This window comes from Conger conger, chromosome 1 (genome assembly GCF_963514075.1).
Source record: "Conger conger chromosome 1, fConCon1.1, whole genome shotgun sequence".
Lineage (NCBI taxonomy): Eukaryota > Metazoa > Chordata > Actinopteri > Anguilliformes > Congridae > Conger > Conger conger.
In genome coordinates this window covers 4,540,105-4,567,604 of record NC_083760.1, presented here as the reverse complement: position 1 = coordinate 4,567,604, position 27,500 = coordinate 4,540,105, and the positions used below count along the sequence as shown (strand labels likewise).

At 48.6% G+C, this 27,500-nt stretch overlaps 3 protein-coding genes across 3 annotated transcripts in view; 2 read left to right on the top strand and 1 right to left on the bottom strand.

Moving 5' to 3' along the window:
- si:dkey-34d22.1 (discoidin, CUB and LCCL domain-containing protein 1) overlaps nucleotides 1-12,255 on the top strand; it is a 27,401-nt gene extending 15,146 nt beyond the window's left edge. Inside the window, 14 exon segments of the mRNA XM_061219324.1 lie at nucleotides 761-812; nucleotides 1,367-1,439; nucleotides 1,664-1,797; nucleotides 2,172-2,209; nucleotides 2,946-3,140; nucleotides 3,669-3,793; nucleotides 5,840-6,002; nucleotides 6,428-6,520; nucleotides 7,233-7,326; nucleotides 7,532-7,566; nucleotides 7,990-8,097; nucleotides 10,380-10,388; nucleotides 10,391-10,585; nucleotides 10,588-12,255. Coding sequence (XP_061075308.1) covers nucleotides 761-812; nucleotides 1,367-1,439; nucleotides 1,664-1,797; nucleotides 2,172-2,209; nucleotides 2,946-3,140; nucleotides 3,669-3,793; nucleotides 5,840-6,002; nucleotides 6,428-6,520; nucleotides 7,233-7,326; nucleotides 7,532-7,566; nucleotides 7,990-8,097; nucleotides 10,380-10,388; nucleotides 10,391-10,585; nucleotides 10,588-10,811 — 1,538 coding nt within the window. The 3' untranslated portion in view covers nucleotides 10,812-12,255.
- Nucleotides 12,256-13,861: 1,606 nt separating this feature from the next.
- On the top strand, nucleotides 13,862-22,944 carry taf12 (TAF12 RNA polymerase II, TATA box binding protein (TBP)-associated factor). The gene is made up of 6 exons (XM_061246894.1): nucleotides 13,862-14,002; nucleotides 15,391-15,674; nucleotides 16,396-16,473; nucleotides 20,070-20,184; nucleotides 20,617-20,705; nucleotides 22,250-22,944. Exons 2-6 carry the CDS (start codon nucleotides 15,510-15,512, stop codon nucleotides 22,283-22,285), a joined length of 483 nt encoding a protein of 160 aa, XP_061102878.1. The 5' UTR covers nucleotides 13,862-14,002; nucleotides 15,391-15,509; the 3' UTR covers nucleotides 22,286-22,944.
- Nucleotides 22,945-24,334: 1,390 nt separating this feature from the next.
- Nucleotides 24,335-27,500, bottom strand: part of rab42b (RAB42, member RAS oncogene family) — an 8,368-nt gene continuing 5,202 nt past the window's right edge. Inside the window, 2 exon segments of the mRNA XM_061220244.1 lie at nucleotides 24,335-25,811; nucleotides 25,813-25,933. Coding sequence (XP_061076228.1) covers nucleotides 25,491-25,811; nucleotides 25,813-25,933 — 442 coding nt within the window. The 3' untranslated portion in view covers nucleotides 24,335-25,490.

Here is a 27,500-nt window from a genome sequence, read left to right as displayed (position 1 = left end):
TCAAGCAGACCCTGGTTTCCTGACTGTGTTTGTGTGTGAGTGTGTGAGAGTTTGTGTGAGAGAAATAGTGTGTATGAGAGTTTGTGTGTGAGTGTGTGTACCAGTGTGTACCACTGTGTGTGTGAGAGTGTGAGTGTGAGTGTGAGTGTGTGTGTGTGTGTGTTTGTGTGTTTGTGTGTATGTGTGCGTGAGTATTTGCGTATGTTACTCAAAGGGCCCCTGGTTTCCTGGCTGTGTGGGAGGATGTGACCCTTACTGCAGTCATAGAGCCCAGGCAGATACACAGCCAATGTGTGTGTGTGTGTGTGTGTGTGTGTGTGTGTGTGTGTGTGTGTGAGTGTGAGTGTATGTGTGTCTTTGTGTGTATGTGTATGTGTGTCTTTGTGTGAATGTGTATCTTTGTGTGAGAGTGAGTGTGTGTGTGTCTTTGTGTGTATGTGTATGTGTGTCTTTGTGTGAATGCGTATGTCTATCTTTGTGTGAGAGTGAGTGTGTGTGTCTTTGTGTGAATGCGTATGTGTATCTTTGTGTGAGAGTGTGATTGTGTGTGTGTGAGAGAGAGAGAATGTGTGTTTCTTTCTGTGTGTGTGTGTGTCTTTGTGTGTCCAAACCAGACACAGACAGATTCTCCATGGGGAGGGTTATTGTATATTGACAGGAAGCTGACTCTCTTTTGGTATTTCCCCACTAAATGTATTATTCCACACCCCCCCCCCCCCCATGCTGTTAGATTAACCTGAAGCTGCTGCTGTTGTTTCAGAGCTCATCTCCTGCATGGAGAGGGGAACCCACTTCACGTCGCCGGAGTTCAGGTGAGAGTTAGCACGTTAGCAACTCTGTTAGCACGTTAGCTGCTGTGTTAGCACGTTAGCAGCTTTGTTAGCACGTTCGCGGCTCTGCGCCCCTGTGCTTCATAGGAATGAGATGCTCGTGTGACATGCTGACCTCAGCATGTCAGAGGCTGCTTCCTGTTTATATTACGCAAACAGGAAGCACAGGTGCGGTTCAGACAGGTTTCCTGGATGCGACTTGGGTCTAACAATGTCAGCTAGCCATTTAGCTGCTAACCTGGGATTTGTTTTTTTAAAAGTAAGACCAAATATTACATTGAGTAAAGTGCATTATAACTGCCAAATAATAGTCGACTCTTTGTTCATCTTTTTGTTTATCTTTCGTAGCAAACGGAAAAAAGTTTGAATATGTTGCCACCAACGTTGCCTAATGTTAGTTAACATTCATGTATGGCTACAGGTACAGGTATGGTTACAGACATAGGTACAGAGGTACAGGTGTTGATATAGTTATACATAGGAGCAGTTCAGGTAAAATACAGATGTGTGTGTGCGTGTGTGTGTGTGTATTCCAGAGCGTATTGTCCTGCTGGCTGCAGGGATGTGACGGGTGACATCTGGGGCCAGTCCAGCCAGGGCTACAGAGATGTGAGTTCCACACACACCTGTGCACACCTGTGCACACTTGCACAAACCTACACACGCCTAGAGGAACGTGGCACTACTAATGAAGTCCTCATCTGTGGGATTAAGTTCAAGGACTTCCAGTGGGCTCAGTTGGCAAAGTGGCGTTTTTGAACACGGGTGTGATACTGTCATATTGTGATGTCATATTGTGATGTCACAGTTCCCCCCTCGCGTCTCCCCCACAGACGTCCGTGCTGTGCAAAGCCGCGATTCACGCGGGCGTCGTGTCGGACGACCTCGGGGGTCCTGTCACCGTCTCCCGCCAGAGGAGCATCACCCTGTACGAGTCCGGCTTCGCCAACGGCCTCCTCTCCAAAACGTGAGCGCCCCCCCCCTGGCTTCGCGGAGGACCAATAACACGCCTGGCTATTAAGGCACGGCCACACCAAGAACTGTAGCTATAGCCATAACAATAATGATGACAGCATCCGCGCATGATAACGTTCTGCAAATGGTCTCTCAGCTACATCATCTGCCATTTTGAGCGTGGCGCCCAGTAAACTTGGATGGCTGTCAAGCGTTTTGTCATTCATGCAGCTGGAATAAACTGCTCTGAAAGTCATCCCAATGATGTAATCCATCACTGTCGTTGTAGCTGTGCGGATTTTTAAAACGACATATTAATATTTCTCGTAATAGTTACAGTTCTGGATCTCTCCGGTTTTGCTGATCACTTCTTTCGTTTACTCCTAGGGGGTCTTTATCGGAGAAGAAGCTGGTCTTCCACAAAGGTAACGACCACCCAGAGGCAGCACAGTGTTCCCACAATCGGCATGTTTTCTGCTGTTCTGACCGCAGTGGGGAGATGGGCAGGGATTCTGCTGTTCTGACTGCAGTGGGGAGATGGGCAGGTTTCTGCTGTTCTGACTGCAGTGGGGAGATGGGCAGGTTTCTGCTGTTCTCACTGCAGTGGGGAGATGGGCAGGGATTCTGCTGTTCTGACTGCAGTGGGGAGATGGGCAGGTTTCTGCTGTTCTCACTGCAGTGGGGAGATGGGCAGGGATTCTGCTGTTCTCACTGCAGTGGGGAGATGGGCAGGGATTCTGCTGTTCTGACTGCAGTGGGGAGATGGGTAGGGTTTCTGCTGTTCTCACTGCAGTGGGGAGATGGGCAGGGATTCTGCTGTTCTCCCTGCAGTGGGGAGATGGGCAAGGATTCTGCTGTTCTCACTGCAGTGGGGAGATGGGCAGGGTTTCTGCTGTTCTGACCGCAGTGGGAAGCTCCTTCCAACAGAATGGAGAGGTCTGGTAGGATGTCTTTTGAAGCTATGACAGAGCTGTCCCTTTAGCCATCTGATACAGAAGCACCATAGGAGCTATGGAATGAAACTGTTCAGTGCACTTTTAACAAAATGGATGCACTTTAACCAACCAATCTTTTCCTCCATCCTTCTCTCTCCCCCCTCCCTCCATCCCTTCTCTTCTGCCCTCCCTCCATCCCTCCATCCCTCTCTCCTGCGTGGAGTAGACTGTAACAGTCTGCTGCCTGTGCATAGCTACAATGTGTCCTCCAGCTGGGAGGAGGTGGACGGTCTGGACCGTCGCAGATTGTGGTCCCCGGGAAACAGAGACTCGGCAGGGGAGTTCCAGCCTTGGGTGGCGGACAAGAAAGACCGGGAGCCGTGGCTGCAGCTGGAACTGCGGGAGAGAAGCAGCATCACAGGTCAGAGGTCACGACCCTTAACCTTTCCCCATACATGGTGCCTTAACTGGATAACAGGCACAAACCAGACACACATACCTTACTTTAACTAGACTAGAAGCACATAGTGACCATTTCTTTCCAACATTTATTTGACTGGAGGAACATACTGACCATAGAGGTGCCACATCAAGAGACCTGAGGAATACACCTACCATAGACGTGTTACAGAGTTATGCAAATGAGCGTACAGTTGTGACATCACAAAGTTCCGGATGTCCAAACGGCCTGTTTAAATGCACAGTTTCTCAACACGGAACGTGTCGAATTCTTTGGCAACTGTGCATTTGATACTTGCACAGTGTTTTTAATAACACCTACAACTAACGCCTTTTTAATCCTCTTTGCAAGGGGAAATGTCATTTTTTTTCCACAATACGGGGCCTTTAACTTTGTTTAACGCCAGTCAGACTCATTTTCAGGCACGTGCAACCCGGGTCTCCAGATGGAGAACAGTTCAGACTGATGGCTGGTTTGGTCTCCACACAGGGGTCCTCACTAAGGGCTGGTCGTCAGGCTCTGCCAGGTTCTTCACAAAGTCCTTCACGCTGCTCTACAGCAAGGATAACAGGAACTGGAAGGCCTACAAGGCCATGCTGAGCAAAGAGAGAAAGGTACTGGCTGCACCATGGGACATTCCTTGTCAGTTGGCCCAAAAAAAAAAATTCTCATGCCGCGCGAATGTTTCAAGGCAAAAATTTTTTTGTGTTTACTTTCAATTCCTAAAAGGCAGCTAGCAAGTGCATATCATGTCTTATTTCATGATCGTTTTCTGTTTTTGTTATACAGTATCAAATACATCAAAATGGCTGACAAAAAAACCAGAGGTTGAGAACCACTCATATATTTAGCAAGTTTAGTCACCAGCCTACCAGCTGAGAACGCAGAAAGGCCACTGAGAAAACGCCCCACTGGAGTGAAATTGTTCACAAATAGGCCAATAAGAAACGTTATCACCATATTTCATTCTATTAATGGAGACTATGTTTCAGGAAGTTAAAGAAAAAGCGGTCTTTCTGCAGATGAGCACTTCTATTTTCATTTACTGGACGTAATTGCGGGACAACATGACTGCGACAAGAATATCGCTCTCCGAATAGGTTCAGAGTCTTACTTTTCGACTGGCTACGTAGCAAGCCAGTTCCATTCACCTTATGCACAAGCTGACGCTTTCCTGTTATCTGATTTAAACCAGCGCCCCGTGGGCCCCAGGGTGTTTGTGCTCGTTCCCGAGTAAACTTCCTGTTCAGTAAGCACATCATTAGAAGTGCAAAGTGTCCCGACTCCACTGTACACAACGCACAGCGCATCACCGAGTGCCCTTAACTCCGCGATGTACACAAGCCCGGTGTGAAATAGCGTTGTTTATACAAATCAAAACTCTGCTTGCGTTCACGTACCGTAGACTGAGACGGTGAACGGAGTTGTTGTGCGATTAGCTTAGCAACAGCCTGGCGCCACCATCTCTTCACGTCCACCCCCCCCATTTCCTTATTTACATATCTTCACCAGCCGATTTATACAGGTTTACAGGGACACCTCTCCAGAATCAATGCAAGCGCTGCTTGCAGGGGTGGCCTGTAGTGTAGTGGTTAAGGTAAATGACTGGGACCCGCAAGGTCGGTGGTTCTAATCCCGGTGTAGCCACAATAAGATCCGCACAGCCATTGGGCCCTTGAGCAAGGCCCTTAACCCTGCATTGCTCCAGGGGAGGATTGTCTCCAGCTTAGTCTAGTCAACTGTACGTCGCTTTGGATAAGAGCATCTGCCAAACGCCAATAATGCTGCTGTTCTGGATTCACATACTATTCTCCCTTGCTGAAGAAAACGGAACTATGTTTTGAAACAGATGGCAGTTGGTCATTTCAGACTGGTCAAGCTGGATTCTTTCACCAAGGCAGGTGTTTACTGAGCTTGGTCTGGTGTATTGGAATCTATAAAATACTTCTGGTCCTCTTGGTTGGCTCAGTTGCACCAGGCAAGATCAATCGAGCACAGAAACGTATTTGAATCAAAAACGATTACGCAATTGACCCTGGTGTCATATTCATGCACAGTGCCAGGTTTAGCTACAGAGCGAAACAGACTGCATTTATATAGCGCCTTTATCCAAAGCACTTTACAATTCATGCCTCTCATTCATCCAATCATACACACACACTCAAACACCCAACAGCAAAAGGCTGCCATGCATTACATTACATTACATTAATGGCATTTGGCAGACGCTCTTATCCGGAGCGACGTACAACAAAGCCATGCAAGGCACCAATCAGCTCGTCAGGAGCAATTGGGGGTTTAGGGGGATTCGAACCAACAACCCTCCCTCCTGAGCTAACGTCAGCTCTCATCGCTGACTCTTCTCTCGCGTCCCTTTCGCAGGTGAAGACGTGCAGGTCCTAAAATGAATAAAGCTAAGCCCTTTGTGGGTGTCTCGGTGGCGCAGCCTGTAGAGCACTGACCGCATGCTCATTGCGAGCCGCGACGTCGGCGGTTCGAATCCGACCGTCTGACAATTTGTCGCATGTCTTCCCCTCTCTCTCGCTCCCATTCTTCCTGTCTCTCTATACTATATACTGTCCAATAAAGCTGAAAAAGGCCTAAAAAATATCTTTAAAAAAAATAATAAAGCTAAGCCCTTTGTGTTGGTGTGAGCGCAGGTGTTTGTGGGGAATTCGGACAGCGACCAGGAGGTCCTGAACAGCCTGATCCCCCCGGTGGTGGCGAAGTACCTCCTCCTGCGGCCGCAGCAGTGGGAGGGCAGGGCCGCAGCTCACGTCCTGGTGCTCGGCTGCGCGCTGCTCCGGCCTCGCAGCCCCTACGGTCAGCCTCCTACCTACTCTAGGCCCAGGCTTCAGCTTTCGGCCTAGCTCTGTGTGTCTGAGTGTGTGTGTTGGTGTGTGTGTGTGTGTGTGAGAATGTATGTGAGTGTCTGAGTGTGTGAGTGTGTGTGTGTGTGTAGAGACTCAGGTACAACAAAAATTCTTGTCACGCTTTTGTTGTATGTAGATAATTTTCACTGTTTTTATTGTATGTTTGCTGTGAAAGAGGCAGGGTTGAATCTACCCAGCTGTTGAGAACCACGCCACAGGAATTGATTGGGCGTCGCGTTGTGGCAATGTTTTTTGCCAAACCCCATTGAACGATGGAACCTATGACGTGTCGTCTGCCCGTTTGTGAGTTTGGTTAGTGTCGGTCTCTGGGCCTGGCATTCTTACTGCAACCCCCCCCCCCACCTTCCTCTGTAGGAGCCCCCCCAGAGAGCAAGGGAACGACGGACAGCGCCCCCTACAGCCCGGTCCCAACCAAACCCCTGGACGTGGAGAAGAGGCCGGCGGAGAGTAAGAGGCCCGGGGCCGGATGTAACGGCGTTACAATCTCAGCGGGTCGCCACCCCTGTGCAGTGCTTTGGCAGGAACGCCGATGTTTACTCTCGTTCACTTATTTTTAAACAGGTTCTTTATCACCCTATTTATTTATTGCCCAATTTTGAAGCGATGATCGTAAAACCTCTGTATATACTGGCCAAGAGCGCAAACTGTAATTTGTATTCATGCAACATAAATAGAAAACACACACGTGAGTGTGAGTGAGTCCGTGAGCGAGTCATGGTCAGTCTGTCCATTTGAGGAGAACACTGCGTAGGGGACTCTTAATCGTGACCTTGGAATTATAAGGTTCTGTCTGCCTTTTGAGTGGTTTTGAGATATTGCGCTTCAAAGCTTTCATATTCCTAACACAGCAAAACTGAAATGCAGGGCAGTTCTTAATTAATCAAAATCGCAGACACCCTAAAAGCACTCTGAATGTACAAGGTCATAATCCTATCCAGATTGCCGTAGAAACAACACATTTATGACACCTAACACATTTTTGTCAAAAAATGTCAGTTCGAACCTTATAATTTCATGGTCTCAAAATGTACCCTTGACAGGTACATGTGTACGACAGTGGAATCTGCTCGTTAAAGCGTAGGCGTTCCACTGCGGATGCGATGAGTTCGCCCACCAATGAAAACGGAGGATTCTGATTGTTTTTCTCCTCTCTCTGCAGGCTCCAGTCAGCCTGTGGTGGTGGTGGTGGGAGTGGTCCTGGTGTTAATTGTATGCGTGGGCATCCTATTGGCTGGGCTTTGCTGGAAGAGGAGGTACGGTCTGAGCACGATGCGCCATCCCAATTTCACTGGCCACACCCCTATTTAACAAGACTACATTTCCCATGTCCCCCTGGCACTGTCTATTATGTTACACATCCTAACAATGGCCAGTTGCTGACCCTGAGTTCCTACGTTCCCTCAATGTTGCTGCTAAAACGCTCTGAATCCTGTTTACATCCTCTCTCCTTTGTTTCAGGAAAAGGAATGCTGAAAAGTGTTCCTTGGAGAAAGGTTTGTTGACGTCTCTGACCAGGAGGGCGACGAGCTTCACCAAGCAGGCTCCTTTGTTATTGCAGTTCTTCTGCTTTGACACTGTATTACATACTCATATTATATCCAGTGCTGTGAATTAGAATCTGAATATTGTAGTTAGCTGATGGGATTTCTAGGAATAAGACAGCACCTTATGGCTCTCCACTCTCTCTCCCTCTCTCTCCATCTCTCTCCATCTCTCTCTCCCTCCCTCTCTCTTTCTCTCTCCTTCTCTCCATCTCTCTCTCGCCTTCCTTCTCTCTTTCTCTCTCCCTCTCTCTTTCTCTCTCTCCATCTCTCTCTCCCTCCTCTCTCCTCTCCCTCTCTCTCCCTCTCTCTCCCTCTCTCTTTCTCTCTCTCCTTCTCTCCCTCTCTCTCTCCCTCTCTCTCTCTCTCTCTCAGGGTGTCAGAGCTCGCTGGGAAAGACTCTTCCTCGCTCTGAATCAGAGCTGATCTCGTACCCACTGGAGAGGGGCACTCTTGATTCCCTCCCAAACCCTCCTCTCAATGGTAATGACATCACCTTAGTCACATGACAGTGGTCGGTGTGGTTCCGCATGACCTAACCTTAGTCACATGACAGGGGCCGGTGTGGTTCCGCATGACATTGCCTTTGTCACACGGCAGGGGCTAGTGCAGATCTGTTGTGTGAGACAACCATATGTATGGTCAAATGATGGGGGTTAATGTTGATCTGTATGACACCACCTTAATCACATGATGGGGGCCAGTGTAGTTCTGTCTGACACCACCTTAATCACATGATGGGGGCCAGTTTAGTACTGTATGACATCATCTTGAGGTCACATGACAGGTGACAGCATGGTTGCATATGACAAGGGAGATGGGGGGACAGGGAGGAGGAGAGAAAGAGGAAGAAGGAGGTAATCAGTGGGGCAGAGAGTGAGATGGAGGGAATGGAGAAGGAGAGAGAGAAAAGGAGGGTAGCAGTGCCCCCCCCCACCCTGGCCTGGTTACCCAGCCAGCGTCTCTCTCTCTCTCTCTCTCTCTCTCTCTCTCTCTCTCTCTCTCTCTCTCTCCCTCTCTGCCTCTCTCTCTCTCTGCCTGTCCCTCTCTCTCTCCCTCTCTGCCTCTCTCTCTCTCCCTCTCTGCCTCTCTCCTTCTCCCTCTCTCTCCCTCTCTGCCTCTCTCTCTCTGCCTGTCCCTCTCTCTCTCCCTCTCTCTCTCTCCCTCTCTGCCTCTCTCTCTCTCTCTCTCTCTCCCTCTCCCTCTCCCTCTCCCTCCCTCCTCTGGAACAATGAGTCTCCCAATTATGTCCACTGTGGGCATAACCCCCCCTCCTCCCCCGGGGGGCTTTTCTGAAAAGGGCTTTTTAATTGGAGCCCATAATGGGAGGGGAAGTGGGGGCCTCTGCCTGAGACAATCAGGCCCTCTCTCAGCCCCTCTAATTAAAATCTGCTCCCGGTGTGGAGGGTGGGGGGCACTCTGTCCGGGCCAGTGGAGCCGGGGGGGGGGGGGGGGGGGGGGGGGGGCGCTGGGATTCGGGGCTGTTGCCATTGGCAGCATTATCCCAGCACACACTCAGGGCTCTGTAGCCTTCAAAACTTAAGAGTTTCCGTTGGCACCAACATTGGATTTAATTTGGGGGTGGGGGGGTTAATTCTTAGGAAGACTGCGGATGAGGAGAAACTCGTAACGCTGTGTGCACATGGATGACGGTCGATGGCAAACCGGATGTCATTATGGTGGAAGAGAGCGCAACGGCTAAATCTGATTAGGGCGGCAAAGAACTCGAAAACCCAAAGGCGTTGACTACGGGAGACGGCACTTTCTGGTGAAGTTTACGACTATTTAATTCAGCTCTTTTTGCCGTTATCTTCAACGGGATTCCGAACCGGGCGTGACAAAAACCGCAGCTATCGCAAGCCTCCTTTTCCTATCCGTGTCTGTATTATAGGAACTATTACCGAGCAGTGTCACCATAGCAACGTATATTTTATTTTATTTGGTGCCGTGCCGTCCTGCCCTTTTTCTGGGACCGTCCCAAAAGTGCTGTTCTGCCGTCGACCGTGACCCATTTGCAGTTGCTGGCGAAGGACACTGTGGCTGACAAAAAGTCTGTCTTAACACGTGCTTAATCTTGTAATGAGATCTTATTTAGCTTGTTTTAAGTAATTATTTTCTGTTCTAAGTTAATCTTTTGCTTGATGAGTTGAACTGTCTCACCTCATTGGCAATCATTTTAGTCTTACCCAGAAAAAATAACAGATATAATATTTTCTCTGTAAATATTAAGACTAAAAGGCCTGTTAAGATTGACTTTTTTTTAGCAGTGTAGAGAATACGCCGGTACATTCACCTTTAGGAATCTCTCGCACACTCATATCCCGTGTGATTTACACACACACAGCGTCAGACGAAGATCAGGCCGTCAGTGTCGCAACCGATCGTAAATCAAACCTCCACGTTAAGTGGCAGGAAGTGGGCTGTTGGGAGTGTCCAGGACGCCATGCTTTGGGTGGTGAATGTTTTTGAGGTGAACTGTTATGTTACATGTAAGGGTGAGGAAAGCTGTACCTAATTCCCTGGCTTAGTTCCGGCTTTCCTGAATCCTGTTGAAGCCTGGTTCTCTGGAACGTGCGCCAGGCAGCATATCTGTGACTCACTGGGAGGGAGGGAGCGGGTGGGCAGGTCCAGAATACCTCCCGAGGGTCCCCTCGTACTGGCAGAGGCATTTCCTGTCCCTGACCACACCCTCCTCCTCCTCCTCCTCCTCCTCCTCTCACCCTTGTTCCCGGTCGCCTCCGCCCCCCCCCCCCCCCCCCCCCCAGATTACGCCGAGCGGAGCTGTGCTCGGGGGTCCCGAAGCTGGGCTCCACGTTCCGGCCGGCGGCCGACGAGGGCTACACGGTGCCGCTCATCCTCAACCACTACGACGTTCCGGGGAAGCTTCCGGAATACGCCGAGCCCCTGCCGCCGGAGCCCGAGTACGCCACGCCCTTCGGGGACCTGCCCGGACCCCCCCGCCGCGACCCCGCCCCGCGGGCCCCCTCCACGGCGGCCCCGGGGCCGCCGCCTCCCCGCTGGCCCGGTACGACTGTCCCGCCCACAAAATGGCGCCCAACGGGTACTGCACGCCGGCCCCGCTCGGCGCCGACGCCCGGCGTCCAGCGCCCTGTACGCTGAGCCCCAGAGCGGCGACGCCCCGGCCCAAACCGCGGACGACCCCCCTGTCCCGGCACACGTACTACGAGCCGCTGTGACCGCGGCCACGCACGCGGGACGCACGCGGACATTCACGTGACATCACAATCACCGAGCAGCGAGGCACGGGAGTGGACCACGCCGCTGTCAGTCACTCTCACCCTGAAAGGCACCGTGAAGCCCCGCCCCCACCCACTGGCTACGGCCCACTTTTCCAGAAGAGTGTCGACACCTAGGAGTCGCGCAGAAATAAACACACCAGATGGTTTGAATCAGGGGGACTTCAATTACACGCCTAACGCCAAGCGCTGTGTGTTTATGAAGGCCCGGCACAACGTGCTCCGAGATACATATTTATACAAGTCAAAGATCAAATTACTTTTTTACGGCGGGTGTGGGAAATGGGAACGCCAGCTGACCCCGTGTTTCTTTCATCCAGTGCCACTTGGCTGTATGGCATTGCAGAGTGCGAATCCGTGCACAGTACAGGTGCACAGCCGTTTGTGTCTATCGCACTGTGGAGGTCCAGAGATTAATGACGTCTCGCGTTTTTATAAATTATCAAACGGGGAAGCGCGCACACACAGTGTGTGTGTGTGTGTGGAGGTGGTGTGTAAGGAGCCTTTGGTAAATGTCTGTGTTAGGCTGTTCAGAGTACTTCCTCGCCAAACAGCTTACACTGGAGATGCTGTGTGTCTGAGGAGCCACAGAAATCGCAGCGAATCACAACTTATCCATGAGTCATGTGTTGATGTTCAAACGGGCACTTCACTCAAAAATTTTATGAAAGTATGTGTCCACTTGCCCAGACCACTATCCGCCTATTCAGATGTGTAGTTCACCATGATATAATTGACCTCTATTTAACACTCGTTTTCTGATCAATCAATGCATTGAAAACGCACATTCAGAAAACCCGACGCCAATGTGTCTTTCCAAATATAATGCCACAGTTACTTGTGAACATCAACAGAGCTCAAAGATGAACATTTTAATCGAGAGCTATTTATTCTACTGTGAGAACTCACCCGTGTCCAGGCAACCGTGTCCAGGCATGCAGTGGTTTCTGCCAAAGCACACCAGCGTTCATCGTGTCCACGTCTTCTTCGTAGTCCGACATTGCGAGCTGAAGAAGGTCCTATATTGTCTCGGCTCAATTCGATTTTTGGGTGAACCGTCCGAACTGTAACCTCCCCCTCCTGAAATGGCGGTGAGAGTTTGGGCTTTCAGGCATCAGGGAGTTAACCATGAAGTTTCAGTCCCCTGGACATTACCATCGATCACAGCAGTTGGATGTGGCACAATACCCATTCCATTGATTATATTTTCAATAGTTAATTGTTTTTTTTTTTTTTTTTTTTTTTTTAAAGAGAAATAAACACAAGTGGCAAGCACTGGTTCCCACGTCACTTCTGTGTGTGTGTGTTTTGCTTCACTGGCACAATCAGAGATTTAAATGTGAAAACTTTCAGATGTATAATAAATTTATATTGAATTATTTTATTTGACTTCCTACTTTTTTTGTGACCAATCGTGGTTTCTCAGTGTTCGAGTATGTTCACGTACCGTCAGCTAATGCAATAAGTACATTCCTCTTTCAATGGAGCGCTACAACTTGCCGATATGGTAAATGGTTGGAATTTATATAGCACCTTTATCCAAAGCGCTGTGTACACACACACACACAACAGCAATTGGCTGCCATGCAAGGCACTCGTCAGGAGCATTTGGGGATTAGGTGTCTTGCTTTGACACAGCCCAGGCAGGGGATCGAACCAGCAACCCTCCGAATGCCAGACGACTGCTCTTACTGCCTGAGCCATGTCACCCCTGATAAAATGTTTAAGCACATTTACACAGTTACATAGTTATGCAGCTTTAACATTTCTGTTTTGTTTTTTCTTCTTCTTTACAGTAGGTATTTGTTTTTTAATGGCCCAAACAATTTGTGTATGGAGCGAAGGCTATTTTAGATACAGAAGTTACATCATTTGCAAAGGCAGTTATGGGGGGTGATGATAGAAAGCAATAACATACTCTTCCAAGTCACTTTGAAGCACTTTGTACATGTCCAGATATAGTTCAGGTGTATAATCTTCAAAAATAGTATTTGGACTAACTTTTGGCTAGACCCGTTTCCCGAGGCTGTGCTATCTGTGTGCAAAGACGATCGTTGTGCAGCGTCCTACATCAACTCCGGGGCGTCTGGGAGTGAAGAACTAGCACCGCCTGATGACCGACCCCTGCTGAAAGTACCAGCGGTACACCAGCTGGGATTCCAAGCTGGTTTAAGGTGGCTTAAGCTGTCTAGACCGTCGTAGCTGGTCTGTGGCTGATCAAAGCTGGTTAAGCAGCAGGTTGAGGTAGCTGGTTGTTAAACTGGTGGACTGGCTGACTAAGACTAGGCAGGTCGGCTGGTTGAACCAGCTAAAAGTGTTAGCTGGTTTAGGCTGATTTGAAAAGGGTATTTTCGGCAAGTAAGTGAAGTGAAGATAACAAGAAAATAATAATAATTCTCCGCTTTTTTAAAAGTTTGGGTTATGCATACATTGATCTAACTCCCTCGTAGTAGTTTTCCGCCGCCTGGTGCGAAGGTTGAGGTACTACCACTATTTTTTATATTGTGCTATTAATTTATGTTCCATGCTTTCCCTAAGAAAACGGAATATAATATCTGGGGGTGAATGTCTTGCAATATTGTAGTGGAAACAAACAGTATATTTTTCAATAATGATACATTGTGTGACAATTTATTTGTTGTATTTATTCAAATATATTATAAAACGCATTCAGATTCCGTTTTGGAAACTACAGTAGGGTAGTGCTTGTGCCGGTAACGCCCACATAAAGCTTTTAGTTATTCGTGAATTGATTCGCTCTGTTGTCTCCAATGGATACTGGATATGTTGGGGAATTATAGAGCATTTCTGGAACTGGTCCAGAGTTCAGATCACTGAACTACATCAGAAATTGTAAAATAAGTTCTTAAACGGTTCTATCTGCTCCTACACATTTATCAGCTGATTGCGCCTCGGATCAATTTCAACCAATCAAACGGCTGCTCGGAAAAATGAAAACATGCACCGGAAGCTATTCAAAACGGAAAGGAAGTGTTTTCAAATAGAAACGAAGACGAATATCTGAAACCACACAAAGCTTGAGCACTATTGTGCGCGTTCGCCGTCGTGGAATCACAAATAATCCCGATTACAACGGCAAAACATGGGGAGATAGAGGTTAGATTTTCACGGTAAGTGGTGTCGCTGTGTTTATAACGGTGTAGCGTTTCGCACGGAGGGAAAGAAGCGGATTTGAACAGTGTTAGCCTAGCTTGTTAGCTAACTATAAAAAAAATAGCGGGATTCAGTGAGGTGTCCTAGCTATCTAACGCCACCGAGCTAACTAGCTAGCGAGCGAGCCACTTAATTCCAGACTGACGCAATAATAACACCATTATACAGTAAAGTGTGTTGTGAGTAGTTGTCTGCGGTAGGTAGCCACCTTTATAATAATCTGTTAAATGTCATTGCGTCAGAGCGCTCCGAATTATGTGGATAGCTAATGTCAGCTAGCTAGCTAACGAGCGAATCTGTCACACTTTGTTTGTGTTACAGGCTAGCTGAGTTAATAATGCTCTGGGTTGTACTACGGCGCCTTATGAAAGCCCAGAACGATATATCTAATCCAGTCATGGCGCGATGATCTGCTGACTTGCAAAATAACTAAGCTAACGGAGCTCGGTAGCTAATATGTTAGGGTAGTTGGATGGTTATCGATTATCCAATGTATTTTAGCTATCTCGTTAACCAATATGCGCTTATGCTAACTTCAGTTTACCAGCTATATTTGCCATTTAAAATGAGCAAAACAAACGTTATGAGTTCCAGCTTCTAGGTAGCTATGTCGAATTTTCCGGATAACTTCGTGCTCAAAGGAGGCACATGATTATCTGCCCGCGGGAGTTAATCACGGCCACAGGCTAATGGCTAACTTGATTTTGTCATTTCATGGTGTGTTCAAAGTCTACGACGCTTTGTCAGAGAGAAATACTCTAGTTCAAGAGTCATCTCTTACTGGAAAATGACCCTATGACCTTCTGGTCATAAGAAAAACCTCGCATAGTGACCCTTCCACCCTCGTCGTTTCTCTTACACAAGAAACGATGAATATTGAGTGTTTTTGCGTGTAGGATTGGTACTGTTCCTGTGGATGACAACAGACGTCTGTCCACTTTAGTAATATTGCTAAGCGTTTTATTAATTAATTTATGCTCCAAGTTGTTGGCAATAGTGTGGAACATGAGTCGGGTACTGTCACATTAAGACCATTATAGAGCTGCAAGAACTGGAAGAAATGCGTTGGCTTACTATGAATATTTTTCTACATTAAAAAAACAAAAAAAAAACATTAATTTAGAAAGGTACAGGAAAGGTGTATTTCAGTCTCTGTAAAAATTTGACTAAGCTTGTCTGGTGTACCGGAAGAAGTTAAATGATCTCAAAAGTGTAAACCCATCCATAAACAATTTAGGACACTTTTTTTGTCTAAAACGTCAATTCAAACCTTCTAATTCCACGATCTAGAAGTCTGCTCCAGGCACCTATTAACCCCTTCCTGTCTCTTTCTCTGTGGCTGCAGCTGATTGGACGTCGGCCCCCCTTTGCGACCCCTCCCCCCGCCCCAGAAGGAAAGAGGAAGCGTGTGGCCCCTGAGCGGCCCCTGAGCGGCCCCTGGTCTGAGCAGTGGGCCGGTGGAGTATGACCCAGTACCAGTCCTCTCCCAGCAGCATAGTCAGCCTGTCCGCCTTCTCCAGCTCTGCCTCGCCGCTGTCCGCCAGCATGGCCAACAGCGCCGCCGCCACCCCCGCCAAGGTGCTGGGCACCCCCGCCCCGCCCGGGAGACTCAGCCCCGAGGGCTCGCAGGTGCGCCCCGAATCTGCTCCCTGAACCCCTGAATCTGCACCCTGAACCCCTGAACCTGCTCCCTGAACCTGCTCCCTGAACCCCAGAATCTGCACCTGAACCCCTGAACCTGCTCCCTGAACCCCTGAATCTGCCCCTGAACCCCTGAATCTGCTCCCTGAACCCCTGAATCTGCTCCCTGAACCTGCTCCCTGAACCCCTGAATGTGCTCCCTGAACCCCTGAATCTTCACCCTGAACCCCTGAATCTGCTCCCTGAACCTCTGAACCTGCTTTCTGAACCCCTGAACCTGCTCCCTGAACCCCTGAATCTGTTCCCTGAACTCCTGAGTCTCCACCCTGAACCCTCAAATCTGCTCCCTGAACCCCTGAATCGGCTCCCTGAACCTCTGAACCTGCTTTCTGAACCCCTGAACCTGCTCCCTGAACCCCTGAATCTGTTCCCTGAACTCCTGAGTCTCCACCCTGAACCCTCAAATCTGCTCCCTGAACCCCTGAATCGGCTCCCTGAACCCCTGAATCTCCACCCTGAACCCCAAATCTGCTCCCTGAACCCCCACATCTCCACCCTGAACCCCCACACCACTGCCATTAACACCAAATCTCCACCCTGAACCCCCAAATACACACCCTGAACAAAAGAAATGTGCCCCCCCCCTCCCCCCCCGAGAGGGCAGAGGAGGAAGTGACATCACTCATGACATCACTGCTCTCGCCCGCAGGTTCTGAGCAAGAAGAAGCTCCAGGATCTGGTGCGTGAGATCGACCCCAACGAGCAGCTGGACGAGGACGTGGAGGAGGTCAGTCCCAGCGTCCGTCTGTCTGTCTGTCCCAGCGTCCGTCTGTCTGTCTGTCCCAGCGTCCGTCTGTCTGTCCCAGCGTCCGTCCGTCAGTCCCAGCGTCCGTCCGTCAGTCCCAGCGTCCGTCCGTCAGTCCCAGCGTCCGTCCGTCAGTCCCAGCGTCCGTCCGTCAGTCCCAGCGTCCGTCCGTCAGTCCCAGCGTCCGTCCGTCTGCCCCAGCGTCCGTCTGTCAGTCCCAGCGTCCGTCTGTCTCCCAGCGTCAGTCCCAGCGTCCGTCCGTCTGTCCCAGCGTCCGTCCGTCTGTCCCAGCGTCCGTCCGTCTGTCCCAGCGTCCGTCCGTCTGTCCCAGCGTCCGTCCGTCTGCCCCAGCGTCCGTCCGTCAGTCCCAGCGTCCGTCTGTCAGTCCCACCTGTCCTGGACGAGTCCACACTGTCTTAGGCTAATGTCCGTCCGTCTGTCCTGGATACATCCACACTGTGTCTTAGGCTAGTGTCCATCTGTCTGTCCTGCATACATTTTTTTATTTATTTAACCAGGACATGTGTACATTGGAACAGGATCGTGTTAGCCAGATCATAAACTCTCACTGAGCAGACCTGTACACCCGCTTGTTAATGCAAATATTTAATCAGCCAATCATGTGCCAGCAACTAAGTGCATAAAAGCGTGCAGACATGGCTTTGTCCATGGAATGATTATTGATGCCAGACAGGGTGGTTTGAGTATCTCAGAAACTGCTGATCTCCAGTCTCTGTAGTTTCCAGGGAATGGTCAGAGGAGAATGGCCAGATTGGTCAAAGCTGACAGGAAGGTGACAGTAATGCAAATAACCACACATTACAACAGTGGTATGCAGAAGAGCATCTCTGAATACACAACGCATCAAACCTCTAAGTGGATAGGCTACCGCAGCAGGATAACAATAAGTCTAATAAATAGCTAATATGGAGCGATATTAGCAGTTATCTACAGCCGTGAACATCAGGGGCCTCATTTATAAACGTTGCGTATGCACAAAAGAATGCGTACACCACTTTCTAAGCAAACTTTGGCATTTATAAAAAACTAACTTGACGGGAAAATGTGCGGTCCTCCACGGAAACTCTGACCCATGCGTACGCACATTAACTGGAGAAATGAGAAACTGCCTTTAATGCTCGTGACGTAAGACCAGGAAAAAGGGAAGTGAAACAGGATTTAAAAAGGTATAAAGATTTGCCGGGAGTTGTGGCTGGGTATGGCTGCTGTAAGGACGTGCTTCATCCCTGTTATACTTATTAAAGTGTTGTGTTGTTGAATCTCGCTATACGGGTTCTCTCCCTTCCTAAGTGCAACACAACATTTGGCGACGAGAGAAGTCGAAAATGATATACAACAGATACCACTGTGTAAAATAAATCGAAATTGATTGTTGTTGATTGTACTCTTAAAGGGTTCTGATTTTCTGCATGTTTACACTAGGACTCGGAACTATACTGTCCTCTCAGGTCCTATTTGCACTTGTTCTTGTGTTTCATTTGCACTTTGTTGTACGTCGCTCTGGATAAGAGCGTCTGCTAAATGCCATGTAATGTAATGTAATGTAATATTACCTCTCACGTATCATATACGAAGAGTTAATTTGCAAAAACGGATAAAAGCCTCTCTTACAACAAATAAACAAACAGCTGTTTGATTGATGCTCCCTGGAGTGCCCAAAAAATATGATTTAGGATGATAAATATAAACGGAGATGTTCTTGTAAAATAATCCCTCAAATATGTAGACAAATTGTTAAACAATACTTCATGTTATTAAATGTATTCTCATAAATAATATGGTGAGTAGTCGGACAAATTGCGCTGCACTGATGCCGTTTACAATGCATCAGTCGGGCAGATACGAGTGCATAGTTTCATATATTGTTATATTCATATATTATGTTTTATAATGTGTTTATTGTTATACATTTTTGTTCGTTTTATCTCTTAATTTTGTAACTGTGTTTTCAATGGTGCTAGACAAATAACGTGTATTATTATTATTATTATTATTATCATCGTCATCATCACATTCGTTGTGCAGAACTGTTCGTCATTTACAATCAATCAGGATAATTCTCACACCTGTAGCTCAGAGGCAATCAAATGGCTGAAATCCCTTTTCTTGGCCTTCTTTTCAGCGTTTGCCATTGTCGTCTTCGTGAAATGCATATTCATTAGGGGTGTTTCACTGCCTATTTATAGGCAACTGTGGGACGGGACACGAAGCTGGCAAAGTTGCGCCACACTTAGAGTTGATTGTGATTTATAAAGGAAAACTGGCGTGGGACGTGCGTATGCACTGTTTTATAAATCAGAATTTTTTTTGCGTACGCACGTCCTAGGTTTCATGCTTACACAACCTTTTGACGTGAATCCTAAGCACAGTTTTATAAATGAGGCACCAGGTCTGGTAAATAAGCCAAGTCAATAAGTAATAATGTAAGCAACTATAGTATCTAGATAAATACAAATGTAACAGTCCTTGATTAAAATAAATACAAAATAAAATATAAATGTGAAATACAAAGTGGCTCGGCAATTGAGACTGGAGATTAGGAGTGAAGTTATAGCTGGCTAAGGTACAGTGTGAAGAGATGGGTCCACATAAGGTGGCAGCCAGTCAGTGCAAACAACTGTGTTGAATCAGTGGGTTTGGCTGTGCATATCTAGGTCAAACAAGAAGCAAATTTCAGCCCTCTGTCTTGATGTTTACCACGCTTGCTTAAGGTCAGCTTGTTTTACTACGCGTGATTTCAGCAAGGCTGAATTGTCCTCCCTCGGACAGATTTCTTTTCTTGTTAACATTTCTCCCGGCATCTGAAGAATTAAAAGTGATTGATGTCTTATTTTGATTGTCTTCCGAGCCAAAGTTATGGCTGACTGTTGTGTTGGAGCTCAGAGACTGTGTGTTAAAGTGAAGGGTCCAGAGGCCTGAATCATGAAACTAGATAGCCGAGTTAGCTGGATAGCCGAGTTAGCTGGATAGCCGAGTTAGCTGGATAGCCGAGTTAGCTGGATAGCCGAGTTAGCTGGATAGCCGAGTTAGCTCGATAGCCGAGTTAGCTGGATAGCCGAGTTAGCTCGATAGCCGAGTTAGCTCGATAGCCGAGTTAGCTCGATAGCCGTGTTAGCTGGATTGCCAGCCGAGTTAGCTCGATAGCCGAGTTAGCTCGATAGCCGTGTTAGCTGGATTGCCAGCCGCGTTAGCTCGATAGCCGTGTTAGCTGGATTGCCAGCCGCGTTAGCTCGATAGCCGTGTTAGCTGGATTGCCAGCCGCGTTAGCTCGATAGCCGTGTTAGCTGGATTGCCAGCCGCGTTAGCTCGATAGCCGCGTTAGCTCGATAGCCGTGTTAGCTGGATTGCCAGCCGCGTTAGCTCGATAGCCGTGTTAGCTGGATTGCCAGCCGCGTTAGCTCGATAGCCGTGTTAGCTGGATTGCCAGCCGCGTTAGCTCGATAGCCGTGTTAGCTGGATTGCCAGCCGCGTTAGTTGGATAACTGCTCTGAGTGAAACCTGGAATGGCTCTTGTTAGCTTGGTTCCCTGTAAAACCTCGCCACTCCTCCGCACACAGATGCTCCTGCAGATCGCCGACGACTTCATCGAGAGCGTGGTGACGGCCGCCTGTCAGCTGGCCCGCCACCGCAAGTCCAACACCCTGGAGGTGAAGGACGTCCAGCTGCACCTGGGTGAGTCGCCACGGCAACCGCGCGCCGCCATTTTATACAGGGTCACTGCCACCTGTTACACATACCGCGTATGAAGCTACTGTCTTCAAGTGAAAAGTCCTGTCCTGTGCGCTGATTGGTCCACACTGCAGTATTCTGCGAAGGTGTCAGTAGCTGACCAGGGTTAGATGTAGTTGTTTTGGATTCAAATGCTTTTCTGTGCTCCATTGATCTTGCCTGCAGCAATTGAGCCAACCAGGACGACCAGAAGGCGGGGTTTGTACTTTTTGAGAGTATTTAATAGGCTCTGATACACCAGACATGGTGTATCATGGTAAAGCGTGGACAAGTACTTGAATCCAAAACAATTACGTAATTGACTCAGGTCTGGTCTGTCGTAAAACCTGGACCGGCTCAGGATGAGGAGTAAATGGACTCACTTCTACTCTGCAGAACGACAGTGGAACATGTGGATTCCTGGATTCGGCTCCGATGAAATCCGGCCCTACAAGAAGGCGTGCACCACAGAAGCCCACAAGCAGGTGAGAGAACCACAGTGTGAGCGCCCTCTAGTGGTCCGGGGTTTGCCCGGCACTCTAGTGGTGATATTATTTTGTTTATTTAACTTTTGAATTATCTCTGTGTGGAGTTTGCATGTTCTCCCCGTGTTCCCGTGGGTTTCCTCCCGGTACTCCGGTTTCCTCTCACAGTCCAAAGACATGCAGGTTAGGCTGATTGGAGAGATTAAATTCCCGGTAGGTATGAGTGTGTGAGTGAATGGTGTGTGTGTCCTGCGATGGACTGGCGACCTGTCCAGGGTGTATTCCTGCCTTTCGCCCAATGTATGCTGGATAGGCTCCAGCCCCCTGCGACCCTGTTCAGGATAAGCGGGTTAGGATAATGAATGAATTAATGAACTTTTGAATTATGTAGTTCATTTTATTTGCTCTTCCTGGGGTCTGCACACACTTAAAAACACATTTACATGTCGCTAGGATATATTAGTCCGTGTTAGTTTCGTCAGTAAAAAATGTTGGTGAAATTTCGCCTCAATTCGCTGTTTTTGTGCTGAGGGTGTAGGTGATTAAAAAGGTGAAGTGTTTTTTGTATTTTATTCATTTTTGTTGGAAAGCATTTAACTAGAAGCTGGCCTGGCAAAGGCAGTCTGAACCTGCTGTCAGATTTACTGTGATCCTTCATTTTAATAATGTTAATAATTAGATGAAAAGAAGATTGAAATTGTCACTGAAACGCAGCCCAACGTGCGGTATTTTAAATCTGCTTTCTCTGCTGAAATGAGAACTGACTGACGTGTTTAGACCCGCGATTAACGTCAGCCTGATTAATATTTAATCCCCTTTAACAGTGAGCAGAGGCCGTCCCTTTAAATGCCTGTAACTCGCCCTCGCTAAACTGCCTGCCCTTTGAGATTGCACGCCTGAGGTACTGCCTTGGCCCAGCCCCTTTTCCTGACCGCTCTGTGATTGGTTGAAGCCGTTTGTGTGACGCTGTGATTGGGTGTTTCACTCGGGCAAGTTTACCCCTGTTGTTCTCACCAGAGGCAGATGAAGCGGGTTCAGACCGATCGCAGTAGTACGTGCCACAACCGGTTTATCAGAGAGTGAAAGAACGAAACGCTTATGCAAGCGTTCCGGGCTCACGCTGTGCCAAGGCTGATAGGGGGCTTTAGGCGCGTGTAACAACATCCTCCAGAGATCAGATATGCAGATGAATGGCCGCGGATGATTGGGCTGAATATGGAGTCGGGTCAGAGGTCAGAGTGCTGGCCTTGAGGGGTCAGGGGAACCTGGGGATCCCTGGAGTCTGTCTCCAACGACTGATTAAGACCACAGGCACCATAGTGAGGAGCTCCCTGAGAGCAAATGTACATGAGTGTGTGTGTGTAATGTTCAGTCATTTGTGTGCGTACGTGTGTGTGTAATGTGTGTAAAATACATAGTAGTGTGTGTGTGTGTGATGTATACTGTAGTAGTGTATGATGTATAGTAGTGTGTGTCTACTGTATATTAGTGTGAGTGTGTGAGTGAGTGTGCTGTGTGTAACACTCTCCCTGCTCTTGTTTCAGAGGATGGCGCTGATCCGCAAAACCACCAAAAAATAGAGAGAGCAGCAGCTGGAGCTCCTCCCCTCCTGCTCTTCTCTCTCCTCTCCCTCTCTCTCTCCTTTTCTCTCTTATCTCTCCCTTTCTTCTGTCTCCCTCCCTGCTGACATTCCCTGGCCTGCGGTTTGGGAGACGAGCGCTGAAGGAGGAGAGGAGGAGAGGGGGAGAGGAGGAGAGGAGGAGAGCGGGTGTGACAGAGTTAAAGGGGCTTTTATTGTGTGCGTCTGTAAGGTCGCAGATTTGGGTGGGCGGGTGGTTAGTTTGTGGCCTATCGTCTGTGTGGCACATGCGTGTTGTCAGTTTAATTTTCTCCATGCTGGCCGTCTCCCTGTTCTTCCTCCCCTCCCCCGCCCCCGCCTCCTCTTCCTCTTCCTGTTGCATCACTCTCTCCCCTCCTCTCCTCTCCTGTCAGTCTTGCTGTGCCACTGAGCACTGAGGAGGGGGTGGCCCCACACACACACACACACACACACACTCTCTCTCTCTCTCTCTCTCTCTCTCTCTCTCTCTCTCTCTCTCTCTCTCTCTCTCTCTCTCTCTCTCTCTCTCTCTCTCTCTCTCTCTCTCTCTCTCTCTCTCTCACACACACACACACACACACACACACACACACACACACACACACACACACACACACACACACACACACACACACACACCACCAATTTTAAAGAAACTGCACACATGCCGCCCCCCCTCCCCCTTCTCCTCACTCTCACTCTGTGATTGGCTAGTGCAGTTTGTAAACACCTGTCAGTTAATTGTGCTCAGCACTGTTGGGGAGGGGAAACAACTACAAAGACCACAATGCACAGCGAGATAAGCCTACAGCAGCCTCACTGCAGTAGTGCATGTTCACCTTTTTCTTTTCTTTTTTATCTTTTTTTTTTTGTTACTTTCCTTTCTCTTTTAGGGATTTGGCATGTGTGTGCTGTTGTGTTTAGTGTGTTAAAAAAAAGAAAAAAAAAAGAAAAAGAAGTACTGTCGTCATTAATATTTTTCCGTCGACGTTGTACGTTTCAAACGAGACTGGGGCGTGCACTGACTGCATCTTAGACTCCTCTCGAGAATCATCCCTCTGTCCTGCGATCACTTTCTCTCGGATGATGTCGATAGCTTGAAAAGCAGAAGTGGGGGCTGATGGGGTGGGGGTGGGGTGGGGTGGGGGGGCTGGGTATGGGGATTCTGAATGTGCTTTTGAGGTACCCGCCCCACCCCCCCCCCTCCCCGTGCATATTTTTGTCTCATTATTTACAGTTGGTGTTGGTGTTTGGGGGGGGGGGGGGGGAGGGTCGGGGAGTGCATTTACATGTAATCAGAAAAGAGCGTTATCCATTACATTACTGATTATCAATAGAAGGTTGATTTAAAAAAATAAATAAAAATCTGAATTGTAATGTGTGTATTGAGGCGTTTTGCCAGTCTGCAGTGCAGTGGGGGTGGGTTGGGGCGGGGGGGGGGTAAAGTTTTTGACTTTGTATAGCTGTGTACGTATATCCTGTGTTGTTGGGTTTTTTTTTTCCATTAATAAAACAAGATTCATATTTCACAGAATAGCATGGGCTCAGTGGTTTGTTCACTCTGAACTGGTTCTGTGTTCACACTTTTCCATGCTGGTTTGTATTTTCTCTCCTGAGCTGAAACCTCTAACTTCAGTAAAAATGCACTTTTTTCCCCCCACAATTCTGTTAATTATGTATAACCATACGCACAAGTGTTTTCCATAAAATTAATTAAGTTGTAATGTTTTCCGTATTTTCACACCAAAGCTTTTGTCCACCCACTTCCAGAAAACTATTTTTAATTATTGTTGGTGATTTTATAGTGACTTTTTATTCCATGAGCTTTCAAATACAGATAAAGCGATAGGGTTTCCTGAAGCCGTGTTTTACTGGAATAGGCATGTGGATGGAACTGACCAGAATAAACTTTAGTTTCTACGTCAGTGATACTTTGCTGCTAAATTTAACGAATTAACGTATAAAATGGTTCACTTGTCTTCCTGAAGTTATTGAAAAGGTTGAAGAATTACAGCCACACAAAGCGCTCTTTCAGAAACGTACAAACTGAAGATGCATTGTTTATTTTGGCACTGGTTACACGGAGCTGGTGGACACAGGTAATGGGCACCAAAACCTCATATGTACCTGAGTGATCACATGATCAGACTTCTGCTTTACGGTTTGAGGAAGTGCTTCTTGGTTTCACAAATTAGAAGCGAGGAGAGGCTGATGTATTCTGATAAAATCAATGCACTGACCACGGACGCTGCCCACTTTGCCTGAGATTAAACATTTAAAATATTAAATTACATCCCTGACCCATAACAGAGAAATGGGTTGATATTAATTGATATGGGTTAATATTAGGTTCAATGAACATAGTTTTTTTTTCCACGCTAAGAACATGCACAAAATAAAAATCCTGAAAAGGCATTAAAGCTTCCGTTCAAGTTCAAGCGCTGGCGCGTGTTCAGGGCTGGTGGAGGAGCACAGCGCTATTTCAGGGAGGCTCATCAGGTGCACGTTGAGGCGGCGTTAATAGCGCAGTTCCTCCAGGAGCCTGCAGGTGGCAGCGTAGCTGCTGGTGCGTGTCGTATCCGCCTTGTTCCTGATCCCCGTCCACACCGAGAGCTACAACTATAACAATAACAATGTGAGCTTCCGCGCCGATCAACGATAACGTTCAGTAAATCCTCTGTCCTTTTGGAACGTGACGCCATGTTTCTTCTAGTGTCCTCATCGCACTTGTCCCTGTGTTCGATCTGCACTTCGTTGTACGTCGCTCTGGATAAGAGCGTCTGCTAAATGCCTTGTAATGTAATGTGTAAATTCGGATGGATTTTTGATTGGATGCCACTGTTGCTATCGTCCTTGCAGCTGGAAAAAAAAATCCCCGAACTCTGAAAGCGATCCCAACAATATCGTTCCTCACTCTACCCATAGCGGTGGTGTGGACTGTGCCATTCCTCTCGAAAAAAAAAAAAAACCCGTCATATTTACAGATATTGTTATAGTCGTAGTTCTGGCTGAGGACGGGGCCTTTCAGTGCCGCTGCTCTTACGCGTTGAATGTTGGCGGCGTGTTCCTGAATCCCGTGTTCAAAGCAGGTCGCCCCCCCGTCACGCAACAACAACTCCGGCCGTGTCTCGGACGCAGTTCTCATCGCCACCAGCAGAGGGCGTCCCGGCGTGTCCCGAGCGGGGCTAACAGTCGCAGCTCTTCTTGCCGTTGGCGGCGGCGGCGGCGGCCTCTTCGGGCGGGCGGAGCTCCAGGGCGCGGGGCACGGAGCACTTGACGCCGTCCCAGCCGCCGCGGAGCTGCACCTCCCCGCTACGCAGGCCCTGGTACACCCGGCGGGCCAGCAGCTCCACGGCATCCGCCACGTTCCAGCCCGTCTTGGACGAGGCCTCCACGTACGGCGCCCCCAGCTGGCCGGCCAGCCGCTCCGCCTCCTCCCGCGTCACCGCCCGCCCGCTGGCCAGGTCGCTCTTGTGCCCCACCAGCACGAAGAGCACGGCGTGCGGTCCGCACGCGCTCCTGCACCTCCTCGTGCCAGTCCCGCACGTGCTCGAAGGACGCCCGGTTGGTCAGGTCGAACACCAGGAGCCCGCCCACCGAGTTACGGTAGTAGGACCTGGTGACGGACCTGAGAGAGAGGGAGGAAGAGAGAGAGAGAGGGAGGGAGGAGAGGGGGAGAGAGGGAGGGAGAGAGAGGGAGGGAGGGAGAGAGAGGGAGGGGGAGAGAGAGGGAGGGAGGGGAGAGAGAGGGAGGGAGGGAGGGAGGGGAGAGAGAGGGAGGGAGGAGAGAGGGGGAGAGAGGGAGGGAGATAAGGAGAGAGAGGAGAGAGAGAGAGGGGGAGAGAGGAGAGAGGGAGAGAGAAGGAGAGAGAGAGGGGGGAGAGAGAGAGGGGGGGGAGAGAATGAGAGAGAGAGAGAGGAGAGAGAGAGGGGGGAGAGAGAATGAGAGAGAGAGAGAGAGGGAGAGAGAGAGACGGAGGGGGGAGAGAGTGAGAGGAGGGGGAGAGAGAGAGAGTGAGAGAGGGGGAGAGAAAGAGAGTGAGAGAGGGAGAGAGAGAGAGAAACGGTGAACATACACCTCCCCCTTTACCTCAGAGGTTCCCAGCCCTGTTCTTGTACTTCTAACATCCTGTAGGTTTTCACTCCAACCCTGACAAAGCACACCTCATTCAACAGCTAGAGCAGGGCTGCCCAACCTTGTTCCAGTTAGTGCGTGCTTCTGTCTAATTTTAAGTGGTAATTGGAATGAAAAGAATGGAGGGTAGGGTGTATAATCTGGCCCTCATTAGTGTTAGCGTTATGCTAACATTAGTGTTACAGTAAGGGGCAGGTGTTCACATGAAAGTTAGCATCATTATATATTTTTTTTAAAGAGAGCTGGCAGTGTGTTTTTGCATTTTTTCCAGGCAGAATGCTGGGTGGGTAACAGATAGAGAGGAACCACATCAGTTAAGGTGCCTTGAAGTGGGATCAGCTTGCACCACACATCTAGCTAGTTAGCGTTACATTACATTAATGGCATTTGGCAGACACTCTTATCCAGAGCGACGTACAACAAAGTGCATACCCATACCAGGGATAAGTGCGCTGAAAGACCCTAGAGAAAAGTACAATTTCGACTGCTACCTGCATCAACAAAGAGAAGGACCAGAGCCTATTTGATCATCGGATAGTAAATAGTAATACCGTAACCCGCAAAAAATAAACTGCTTACCTAGCCAAAACAAAACTAGCAAAGGTATCATCCTAAGACACAAACAAAAGACACAGGTAAAGACAACAGTTAAGGTTTACAGGGAGGTAGGGAGCGACAGGGAGAGGTGCAGCTTGAAGATGGCAAGAGATTCTGCTGTTCTGACCTCAACAGGGAGTTCGTTCCACCACCGTGGAGCCAGAACAGACAGTTGTCGTGAGCGGGAGGTGGAAGTTCGGAGAGGAGGAGGTGTTGGTGTTAGCATGAGAGTTAGTGTTAGCAGTAGCATTTTGACCCTCACCCCACCGCACACATTCTCCCCCAGTGTTGCTTTTACATATTAATATCCATCCATTCATAACCCTCCACCAATCACCTGCTCTGCTCTGGGGTGTGTTTACAATCCTTCTCATCGGCAGTGCTAACAGACGAGGCTTATCGTTAGTGTCCATACAGTTTATATGCTGCAGTGTATGGAATTTCAACACCTGCCAATCATCAC